Consider the following 12815-nt stretch of genomic DNA (forward strand, 5'->3'; position numbering starts at 1 on the left):
AGAAATCTTACTTAACTTTTTGAGATCTCACCCTGTTTTTGAGAAAGGGTGAGAAATTCTCACTCATTTTTTTTTCTATGATGAAAACACTGCTTAAAGGAATATCTTTATTAACAGTACCTCATCGTTTATCAATAGTCAGGATGCATAGCGTTTTTAAAAGGTTCTTAAAGGTGCTTATTTTTTATTTACTTTTTTCAAAAGCCCTTTATTCGAGGTTAGTTAAAAGTGTTTAATTTTCTATCTTTTATATACAGATTTTTTATTAGCCGTATCGATTATCGTTTTAAATTACAAAAATTGCATAATTTTCACAATTTTCTCTGCAATATTTATCCGAAACTAATTATTTTTATCATGATTATGTAAAGTTTCTGAAAATATTTCAAATTTTATTGATTTTATGTTTATAAATTAAGAACTTTAAACTATAGAATTTTTTTTATTACTGCACAGATCCTTTTTTTTTTTTTTTTTTTTTTGGAAAGTGAGTAAAAATATTTTTTGAGTGCTTAAAAGGTGCTTATTTTTTGTTGAAAAATCTAGCTACACACCCTGTGGACTAATATGCTCAGAATATGACTGACTGGTGTGAAAATGCTAAAAGAATGGCATTAATGGTGAAAATTTGGTATTCTGATATTACAGTTTCATACCATAAAAGATTTTAGTGAAAGGGAAACTTCCAGTTTTGTAAGTAAATATTTGTGTGTTCAAATTAAGTATATAAATGAATATCTTTTAATTCAGGATCCACCTTATCTGAGTGAGCCTTATTCTGAACAAACAGCCGATGAGGATGAAGTTAGGAAATTGATTAATTTTGGTGATGATTACTGGACAGTTTTAGGTAGCTATTCTGATGTTTCATCAGTAAGCTTGAAAGTGCCTCCACCCAAACACCACAGATCAAGGACTAGAACATTAATAAAGGTACCTAGTTCTATTATTTTAAATTCTATGATATTTACTAAAATTTTATATTGAAAAAAATAATATGATTTATACTTTCTTTTTAAGTTTGGAGGCAAATAACATTTTAATTTTGGTGAAAAATTAGTTGTATTTTCTGATTTCGCAAGAATAGATTTGCAATGCTTAAAATAATATAGTTTAGTTGTGTTTGTTATGCTTAGTAATTATTTAAATTGATTAATTTAGTGGCAAATGTTTAATTTGGAATATTCACGTACTTTTTTAAGTTAAAAATGTTATGTTACATATGCCACTTGCCAATGTCAGCAAGCCTGCTTGAAATCAAGGGAATTTTTAAGGCAGAAGGCTTGGCGGCCAACTGTTCTGATTAAATCATATTTGTTCAGATTTTTTAGCCTTGTTCCGAATCTACGATTTTAGGTCTAAATGTTCTGGTTTTTCGATATTCTAGTGTCATCTCACTGCTCATGGCGATTTTCTTCCAACCCAGGGCAGGTCTAAAGACTAGAAGCATGGCATGTGATTTTTCTGTGAATATCGCAGAATTCCGCATGTCTCAAGACCATTGGCTAGCGGAGTTCCATGAATCTAAAATTTATAATCCAACAAAATTGTGAAGCTTTTTCTAAATCATGTTAATGAGATGTTTATATACACGTGATTCTTCCGCCAATTTGATTAGGCTGATTTTTACCATTTTGAATATTAGGAACTGCGTCAGAATCTGCTAATATCACCATTTTTATTCACGCTATTTTAATATCAATCATCAATTTTGGTATTTAGCTGATTTAAAAGTTACTGTTTGTGATTTGTATTCATACGATTTAAAAAATTCAACATCGCGCTTTTTATTCATGCGATTTTAAAATCCAATATAGTGATCCATATTCGCTTGATTTTAAAATCCAATATCACGACTCATATTCACGGGATTTTAAAATCTGATATTGCAATTCATGTTAGTTTTTTCTTATAGAGGTGTGATATTCTATATTAGTATGTAATTTAATTATAACTGTTTGCTCAAAAAATTATATTAAATATGAAACGTGTATGGTTTATTAATTGAAATTTTATTTCATCAATATTTTAATTTTTGGTATTTTGTTTTTCACTTTGTGTCATAATTTCCCCCTGATTACCTTATCATGCTTTGTGTTCCTGTTTTTGTTTTTAACAAATTAGCAGCTCTGAGACGGTGTGCTTTTTGTGTTTCAGTGGTCACTTACTATGGGCAAAAATAAAATTTTGCCATACACATACATCACAGCTCGTTCACACACTTTTCATCCATCTGCAGGTCGTGATTTTGAGCTAAACCTAAAAATGTCCCTGTAACAAATCAGTACCACCTGAGGTATTAGTTTGTTATGGGAACTTGTAGGACTTTGTGACCCCGACAGATTTAACATGCACCAATTACCATTTACAGGGTATTCGTGCACATGAAATGTCATGATTTCAACTATTTTTTTAAAAAGAAAATTGCGGAAAGTCATAAATTTAAGTCTCTGAAAAATCTAATTTTTAAAATGGAATTTAACCCCCCCCCCCCAAATATCTGAATTTGTAATAAAATCACCACTCACGGTCATATTTTATTAAAATATAAAATGTTTTTATCATGTTCTTTAAAAGTTGCGGTGTTCTTTCAAAAAATGAAAGAGAAAACATTTCTAGAGCAAATTATCTTTTAAACTTCTGTGATTTCAGAATTTTTGCTATTATTATTTTATCAATTTAAAATTCTAGCTGAAGCAAGACAGTCATTGAGGAATTTATTTTAATTCTGAAATGAGAACATAAAAATCAGGAGTATTTCTTTCATTCCGGATGAACAAGAAAAGTATCTTTAGAATATAATTCTGCAGAAAAAAATTATTTGCTTTTGTATTTTTTTCAGCTATTTTATTGCTTCAACTCTTTCTTTACTCTTCAACTCTTTCTTTCTTTTTAAATTTAAAATCTTAAAATATATAGATGCAGAGTATAACAGTTTTGACTATACCTATTATTTCAATTTATGTTATTATAATGCTTTTTTAAATTTCTTGTGTTTTTGTCGGAGAAAATAGTAACTTCGTTAAGTCATGAAAAATTCTTGGAATTAGTAATGAAAAGTCATGAATTTGAAAATCTAAAATGTAACAGATACCCTGTATTTAATACACGGGTTTCTTCAGCCAGCTGGAGTCAAACTCCCATTCTTATGAACATGACTCCAATATCCTACCAGCCAGGCTATCCCGGTCCTAAAAATGTTATAATGTGATCGTTTTAATTTCAAATACTAATATTTTTATAAGTTTGTAAAATTATAAATGTAGTGTTAAAAATATTTTTGTTTCTAACTAAAATGCCCTATTAGGTCATTGCAAAAATACATTTCTATTCTTATACCTTTTAGTCTGCTGATAGTTATAAAACCATCTCTTCAGACTCCAACTCAGATACTGAAGACTTACACAATATCATGAAGACAAGTAAACATGCATTGCAAGTTATCAGCAACCACATAAAAGAAAATTCTACCAGGACCTCTTTTCCTGCTGAAATAGTACGTTGTTTTATTCTTTTTTAACTGCTGTTCAGTCAAATACTTTAATTATCATTTTATTTTATTAAAGTCCATTGTCATTAGACCTGCCATTAGACATTCCTAATCAGGGCAATGTCTAATTGTGAAGTCTATTGCATTGTTGAAAAACTAGATTAGAGACGTGGTTGAGCACTTAAAAAGCATGAAATTCTAAAAATTTTAATTTAAGACATTTTTATTAAAGGAATAAAATTTGATTAACTAGAACTTTTTATGTTTGTACCAAAAACAGTCAAAATTAATGGTGGTCTGTTGGCTTGAGACCACTAATATTTGACTTGGGCTATCATTAAATAACTATCTAAGATCTCTCCAATTAGCAACTGCTTTAAAGTAATGTTATGTTTTTTTTTTAATTTATTTATTTTCAGTTTCATATTTTTGTTATAAAATAGCATGTTTCAGCATAATTGCAATCATTACACATTCTCTGTATTGTAATTTTTCATATAAATTCCCTTCATTTACTTTTTTAAAAGAGAAAATAATGAAGTAAATGGATAAGTAAAAATGCGTGCAGACTTGTAAAATCTTTAAAGACTAGTGGCTTAATTTTCTCAGGATGAAAAAAAAAATTGATACATGTTAAATAAATGCTTACAAATGAATACCTAAGCATGTAAAATAAATATAGGTGCAATTCTTCTGTCAATCGAAGGATATAAGCCGATTTGATTCTTTTGGTTTGGTAGATTTCTGCTATTTTGAATATTTTCAAGACTTCCAGAATCTGCCAATTTCATTCTACAAATTTGGCATTTTAGTTTTTTTTCCTTTCAAAATAGTAATATTTTGTGAAATTAATTATTTATGGTAATGCCCTGTATTTCTCTTCTGTCAATAACAGATCTTGCAAGGAAGGATAGTTTTTTCTCTCTATTACTTTAATTTCTTGCAAGCATTAAAACTCTCACATTTCATTCTTCATGGTAGAAGCTTCCTTTTTTTTAAACATAATTTTCCTAAAAATATTTTTATTTACTGATTTTTTAAATTTTTATTTTATTTTTAAGAATGGTTCAAATGTGTGTTGAAAAAGGAAGTGATATTATATTATGATTTTGCAGGAACTTTTAAATTGTGTGTGCTGTTAATTAATTATTATTTTTTTCTTGCTTTGTGTGAAACTTACACTCTTGAACTAATAAAGGAGTATGAAAAATTTTGAGCCATTTTTAAATTTTCTCAGTCATACATTTATGAATAAGATTTTAATTTTTATTAAATGACAGTAATTGAACTTATTATAAATGATGTATTGAAATATATTTATTTGTGAAAAGAACACATTTCATTACGATAAAAAATTTACACTCTTGAGAACATAGACAATATAAAAAAAAATTAAGTGTTTAGCCAGCTAAATGTTATTACTAACTTTTTAGATCAGAATGAAGTAAGATTTTTTTTAACCAATTTTTCTGTTGAAGAATTTTTTGCACATACACCCTTAACTAAATTATAAGCAAAAACAATAATAATCTATTTAAGTCATTCAAAAAAATTGCCCTAAGTTGATACGTTTTTCTGTAATCTAAACCAGGTTTGGAAAAATTTTTATTTGTTGGTTTCTGATGGTATAACAATGAATAAAACCATCGTTTAAATTGTAATAACTGTTAAAAATAAAAGTTAAGATTTACTTTTTTGTATTGTTATTAACATTATTCCTATTTTTATAGCACATTTCAGGTAGTGTTTAAATTGAATTATCACATCTTTTTTTTATTTATTTAATTTGACATACATTGAAAATAAATTTTGAAAAATAAAGTATTTAAATGCATTAAATGCAAGTATTATACAGTAAAAAGATCTTGTAACATTCTATTAATTATTTATGTCACCATTCCCTTTTTTAAAAAGATAGACACTTGCTAAAAAGTAAAGATTTTAAGTTAGCAGATTTCTCTTGTTTGTTTATTATTTAAAATATGTGCTTTCTTAACATTTTTATTTATTTATTTATTTATTTTTTTTACAGTTCTGTTTATAAATTAGCATTTTATAATTTGGATTTCATGCAGTTGTAAAAGTTGAGATAGAAAACGAATAAAGAAAAAATTTCTTAGAAATTATATCAATCGAACCACACAAGTACTATGAAAACTAAAATAAAAATTGCATTATGCTTTAGATTTAATTAAGACCGTTTAAAAAACTTTCTTAGAAATAAGATCTCTAATATAAAAAGAAATTTTTTTTTCTTCTGTTAAAAACTGTAATTACTTCTTATTTATCATTATTTAAAACCTAACTCTTACCTAAACAGTACAAATACTATTATAAGGTCAATACTAGGCTTGTGTATAACTTGTTAAACTGCACAGACTTTTATATGCACCTCAAATAAACTAAAAAGCAAACTTCTGTAAATCAGATTCTAAAGATAAAATATTGTATCTCTCATGTGTGCAGAAAACTTAATGAATGTTTCTTTATTTAGAGTGAACTGAATGCTACTTGCCAAACTAATTTGTGCCATCTGAATACTATTCTTAAAGAACTGTCAACTAAAGAATTTGGAATTGAATCTGTAAGCAGAGAGGATTGGATCAAGTTAAAAGGTGTGAAAACAATAATGGTAGAAAATATACATGTGTTTTTTGTGGATTAACTTACAAATAAATGTAATAGTAGTTTAAATAATTTGAATGTATCCAAAATTTCCTAACTGATATCATGAATTTAAATGGCAAACTTTTTATTTCTAATTGTTTATTTGTATTTCAAAACTAAATGTTACTTTTATGCCCGAGCGACAAGCTTCTTCCAATCCAAGTGGTAGAAATAGAAGGATTTGTTTTTCAAAAAAGAACACTTTTTTAAACAGTTTATAAATCATCCTAGATTAAGTAATAGTATTAATTTCCAATTTATTTAATATATCATTTTTAAATATGTAAAAACTAAAAAACAAGAACTGGAAAGAAAAATAAATTTCATGAATTTTTTAAGAAATTAAAGTAACTACAATATTTTAATTATCTTATTTAAATGATAGTTTTATAATATCATTTCAAATTTAATCAATACTTCTAAGTAAACAAATCGCATACTAAACATGTGAATTCGCAAATGGCATTCTTATTTGTTTAATCAAAACGCTAAATATAAATACTCAAACTGACCCTTAAATAATATATAAATTTTAAAATTCTGTATTAAACTAAAATCGTACGATTTTTTTTTATAGTTTATCTGAAAAACTTAACTTTCTTGTACTATATTAATTTTAATTAGTTTATATTTAAGCTATTCTTCTAATATTTATTGCTGAACAATTGTATTGGTTATTTTTAGTTTCTTCCATTTTTATCTAGTTTTTACAGTGTCTTTGACCATGTTTTAATATACTATAATATAACAATTCTTACAAAAATGCAGATATGCAGAGCATAAATTTGTGCTTAGACTATATTTAAAAGCTTAGTTTTTGGTTAGTAGTAATTTGAAACTAAAAAGATATTTAAACAAATGAGTCAATCAAAACATAAGGCGCGTAGCATTTTTAAAAAGTGCTTAATTTTCCCTTTTCCGAAATGAAATTTTTTTCCTTTACCATGTCGATTTTAGTAGTGAATTAAGCAAAAAGTGTGGTTTTCATATTGTTCCTGTCAACATTTTCACAATTCATTCAGTCACAATCCATTTTGTTATACCAATCATTTTACATGTTTGGTGAAATACTTACAGATCCACAAGTGCTTACACTGATCTGCGCAACTCTTCTGCATTTTGCAGGAGAGTTTCATGCTTCACTTATGTCCTTTGAAATTGAGTCGCAAAATTTCTCGAATTTTTGCTGATCATGGGGACTAACTAAATGTTGTCAAAGTTTTTTCTCCAATAGCAAAAGTTTTTTTATTTCTCTGGTTAATTTCATCGCTAATGAAGCACCGGAATCTTCGTCACTGACAGACCAATGGCCTTCTTGTGATGTTCCATTTATAGATCAGTACCGTAATCTTTGAATTTGGGATCTCATTGATTACGTATTTCCAAGTGCGCTCTGAGCAGTCAACTATCACAAAGCTTCATCACCTCAAAATTTGCATATTCCTTTTATTAATCAAATTTAATATAGATTATAATTAATTGAGATTTTTAATTCTAGGATTTTTAACTCGGGGACTGTCCACTAATTGCATAAAATTTTTAAGTTTTTTATTTTTTTAAAATAATTATTAAATTTTCAGCTCTCTTAAGCTATTTTATGAAAAAACTCAAAACTTAAATTAATTGCCACTATTTTAACATTTTGCAAACGCAGTAAAAAATCTTATGTTAATTTAGATTTTTCATTCCAAAAAACTTGAATTCATCTCTTAATAATTTATTTAAAAATAATTGAAATAAAAAAATTCTATAATCTCAGATTTGTTAAATATTATGGATGTTGGTGCTATATAATAATTTATTTCTGACAAAAATGTTCAGCTTCAATACAGTAGAGTGCCGATTATCCGAACTGCTTCCGACCAAGCGTGGTTCGGATAATGAAAAGTTCGAATAATTGGAAGGTTGTTTAAAATCTAGTTTGAATGATTATTATTTATGAAACAATACATGTATGTATGGCTATATATATGTATGGTATAACAATACATGTATGTATGTATGGTATAATAATACATGTATGTATGGCTACTATAAGAAAACTGCTAAAAGAGGTTGTAAATTAAATATGGTCTTCAGATGTTTCAGATAAGTAATTCTTCTAAATTTAGAAAAATTGTCTATAGATTAAAAAATATTCTAAACTTTAAAAAAAGGGGGGAAAGCGAATTCGAACGTAGTTCGGATGATTGGACGTTCTTATAATAAGGGTTTGGATAATCGGCGCTCTACTGTACTTGTATTTACTTTCTAAAACTATTGAGAAAAATGATTTTTTTAATTGTTTTATTAAAGAAATACTGAACTAAAAAATTTTTATAAATATTTAATATGGGCGACTCATTAATTTACATTAGTAATAAGAAATTATTAAGTTTTCTTAGTTCTGCTTAATTCTTTATGTATCTTTATAAATTCAGTATGATCAATAATATTACTGTTGTTAATGTTTTGTTGGATTTTTTTTTATAAATAACTTTTATAAAAGTATATTATTAAGTCTAAAAAATACACTCAATAGCTTTTTTGAATTATAGTTTAACTAATTATAATTTTGAATTAAAATTATTATTTTTTATGAAATGAAATAAATTTTTTATTAATCTAAAAAGAAGAATGCATGACTCAATATGTAATATATTTAAAATTCTGCATAAATTGTTTTTATGGAGGTTAATATAATCAAGAAAAGAGTTCTTTGTCAGAAATCATTTATTTTATCCTGATCATATAAAGTTTTTGCATTTTATTTATTACCTATTGTACCAAAAGCTGACCTAAATGCCTTTGACAGTATAGTAAAAATAGTGAGGGTCTTGTTTATTTTGTAAGTATAAGATTTATTTTTGTATAAGATAAGATTTGTTAAGTATATATTTTGTTAAGTATATTTTGTTAAGTATATTTTGTTAAGTATAAGATTTATTTTGTAAGTATAAGAAAATAAATTTTAAAATGCTTGAAATAAATATAGTATTAAGTTTTCTAACTGAATGTTCTTTAGTACTGATATTTTGTCAAAATTATTTATATTTAATATTTATAAAAAAACAAATGTAAATATTTTTTAAATAAATCAATTTATTGGTGAGTTTGCATAACTAATTGTTATTCATTCTAGTAACTAATTTCATTGAAACACTGAATAAAAAGTCACGCTAAAAAATTTAATCACATTTATTTTGATTTGTTAAATGAATACAGTGATCCATAATATGATAAATGATTTTTTTTTTTTTAAATATTCAACATTCTCTAGTTCTACCTATCCTAGTGTATATATATGTTTCATTAAAAATAATTTTTCCATTTGTAGAACTCATAAAAGATTGGGAAGAGCTTCAAGGAAAGATATTATCACTATCAAGAGGTGATCAGAAAATTAACTCCTATGATCTTGAAGTAGCAACACTTGATGTCCACAGTTCATTGGCGGAATTAAAGACACAACTGAGCAACTTATGTGACCATGCAGTTAATTCTTTGGATTCAGCACTTACATTGAAGGCTATTGCTAGCAACATACAATCTTTACAGGTTAGTGTAGTAATCGTTAATTTGTTTCCTCCTCTTATATCTTATTACCTACTTCCTCACTAGTCACTACACATCTTAGGGACTGAAATAGGTTTCAAATTTTGAACATGGTGTGTAGCATTTTTAAAAAGTGCTTAAATGTGCAAATTTTTGTTTTTTAAAAGCCCTTAAAGGTGCTTTTTTCATTGGAGTTTTTTAAAAAGACGCTAATATTCCCTTTTAGAAAATGAGATTTTCGACATGTCTTTTGCAAAGGTGTAGTTTTCACATTGTTCTATTCGACCGTAATTTATTTAAACACTATCCATTTTGGCTTACCGTCTGTCCACAGCGTATGCAAGAGCCAATCATTTTACACGTTTGATGAAATATTTGCAAGTCCACATGTACGTCTACAGAGATGGGTTCGGTTAGATTCTAGCTCTGTCGTATGCAACTATGCTGCATTTAACGAGATATTCTCAATTTCAGACATCATTTTCCACCCACTGAAATCGAACCGTAAACTCTTTCTATTTTTTATAGTGGCTAATATAATCCTTAAAATTTTTTTTGTCAGAAACTAGTTATTTTATCATAATCATGTCTTTAAAAATTATTTTGCATTTTGTTATGTATATAATGCTTTAAAAAAATTTTTAGTGCTTATAAAGTACATAAAAGGTGCTTATTTTTTGTTGAAAGATTTGACTCTGCACTCTGTTGAACAATGCTTCAAATATTTCTATTTAACAATTATTTATGATTAAGGAAAGGCTGTGTGTCTTGCTATTATATAAAAAGTTATAAATAAAATATTAATGATAGTTTCAAAATCAGAGAATAGCATGGTTCATTTAGCAAAAGAGTTATAATAAAATATCAATCTTTTTTTTATTTAATCTAATAGCCAAGTTTATCTTAAATAAAAATACTAATCAGTCAGGTAATTTTTGAAGAAAAGGAGATTGTTATATAGCTAGTATAACAGAAGAGAAAATGTATTTCCCTAACTTTATAGAAAAGATAGTTCAAGAGATTTTTTGCGTATCAATTTTCATTTCGCGTTGTTAATTATTTTGGTTAAACACTGTAACTTGTATTATTTATTCCTTTTAGTGGGATGTACTGTGGATAAGTATTGCTACAGTGTGAAATCTCTGCCATTACCCCCTTTTTTTTATCCTTTTTTTTTGTTGTTTACATAATAATCGATTTTTATTTATTGCAGTTTTTTTTTGTATTCTTATTTACTTCTAAAACTATTTATTTATTCTTCAGAGTGGCCTAACCAATGTGCAGGAGTTAAAAGATTCTGTACTCTCAGTAAATGCTCGTATCCTGAGACTCATTGCAAATGGTGGTGGATCTACTCTTGCACCTCTGAAAGAAATCGCTACCAAACTTTATCAACAGTGGGAAGATGTTTATGAGTTGTAAGTTCATTTTGAAATTACTTTTAGTATTATGCAATTGTGTTCTGGTTTTGAGAATTTCTGTTTCTTCTGACGGTTAAACGTTTTTGTAACAGATATTTTCAGGAGTCCTAGCTGTCTTAATATTCCTGATAAGAAATAATTTGTCTTGATTTTTTTGTTTTTGTCCCAATGCTCCTAATATTTTGATGTATGTGCATTTGGTTGCATACACATGTTTAGCAAAACAGTAAAAAAAAATTTAGTGTGGAGCTATTTAATTTTATAATTATTCGTATAACATCTCTTTTATTTGATTTTCCGGGTTGCCACAGGTGAATAAAATGCACTATTTGAAATTGTTTTCGGCCTTAAAATACTATGACAACTTTTTTTTTTATTTTTTATTTTTTTGCCTGAAAAGGCTAGAAAAACAACTATTTTCCGGAAATTACGTCTATTGGGAGACTTTTCCGTACTCCTTAGCAATGTTTTTTAGTGTAAATTGAGTTGACAACCTGCGGCCCGTGGTAGCTTCTGTACACAAAAAATTTTTTTTTCTTAAAAAAAATAATAAAAAATTTTGAATTGCACATTTGAGTCATCACTTTTCAATGCTCTCAAATTGTACAGATTCCATTGTAAGTCTATTTTGTTTCTCAATTGCCCTTTTAATGGTTATTGCTACAAAATTCTGCACGATTTTAGAAATTCCAACGTGAATTTCGAATTTGAGTAATCACTTTTCACAATATATATATTTGCTAAATCGATTGTTGATAAAAGGGAAAATTTTTATAAAAATGAGGTTTTTTTAATGAAAAAGTATTTTTTGAACGAATTCTAATAATTAAAAGTATTTAATTTTCTGCAAATGTACAAATTTTTGTTGATGTAAAAATGTTGTGCTGGAACACTAACGTTTATATAAAAATTATCATATTTGCTATCAATTTGACTAAATGAATCGCGGTATATGACAATTCTAGTCATATTATTGAAAATTTTTGTTCTTATTTCATTTTTTCTTTGGCAACTCTGTATTCTAGAAATGATTGATAACATGATGATTTATTCATTTTATTTTAATGCAACAGATCTCAAACTATTATGACTTGTTCTGTGTTTCAATAATAAGATTATCAGGGGTCTGTTTAGAACAAATTTGGGTCCGTTAACAGACCCTTCACAAAATATCTTTTCATAAAAACGGACCCTTCACAAAATATCTTTTCATAAAAACGGACCCTTCACAAAATAATTTATCTTTTAATTGGACCCTTCACAAATTTGTTTATCTTCAATACTGTTTTGTTAATCGAATAAACCCTTCCCGGGAGGGGGAAAGACGGTTTAAATTCCAAATGTTAGTATTCTAAGAAAATATTTCCACTTTTTCAAACATTGTGTGCGCATTCTTGTTAATATTAAATAATAATTTTTTTTTTGTAAATGAATAATTGATCAATTTACATTTATTCATAAAATTAATAGAATATTATGTAAATAAAAAATAATTTCCGACAATTTTTTAAATAAAACATTATAAATTTAAGAATTATTTTAGTTTACTTTATGCGTAACACATTAAAAGTGATACATTATTAAGCTGTGTTATTTAAAATATGTCATTATAAATTATTAAAAATGTGAGTGATTTTGTTTCCATTATTCGTCCGAAATGGATATTCTGTGTTGAGCAGTATAGGCTAAATACCAAATATTTG

At 26.7% G+C, this 12815-nt stretch overlaps 1 protein-coding gene across 3 annotated transcripts in view; it reads left to right on the top strand.

Moving 5' to 3' along the window:
* Positions 1 to 12815, top strand: part of LOC107438976 (uncharacterized) — a 73507-nt gene that overhangs the window by 41330 nt on the left and 19362 nt on the right. For all 3 annotated transcript variants that reach the window (XM_043046103.3, XM_016051410.4, XM_016051411.4), the window contains exons 12-16: positions 751 to 933; positions 3347 to 3496; positions 5985 to 6105; positions 9474 to 9694; positions 10955 to 11109. In XM_043046103.3, the coding sequence (XP_042902037.2) occupies positions 751 to 933; positions 3347 to 3496; positions 5985 to 6105; positions 9474 to 9694; positions 10955 to 11109 (830 nt within the window). The remainder of the gene's footprint in view (positions 1 to 750; positions 934 to 3346; positions 3497 to 5984; positions 6106 to 9473; positions 9695 to 10954; positions 11110 to 12815) is intronic.

This window comes from Parasteatoda tepidariorum, chromosome 8 (assembly GCF_982258835.1).
Source record: "Parasteatoda tepidariorum strain Cologne lab strain chromosome 8, Ptep-v5.0, whole genome shotgun sequence".
Lineage (NCBI taxonomy): Eukaryota > Metazoa > Arthropoda > Arachnida > Araneae > Theridiidae > Parasteatoda > Parasteatoda tepidariorum.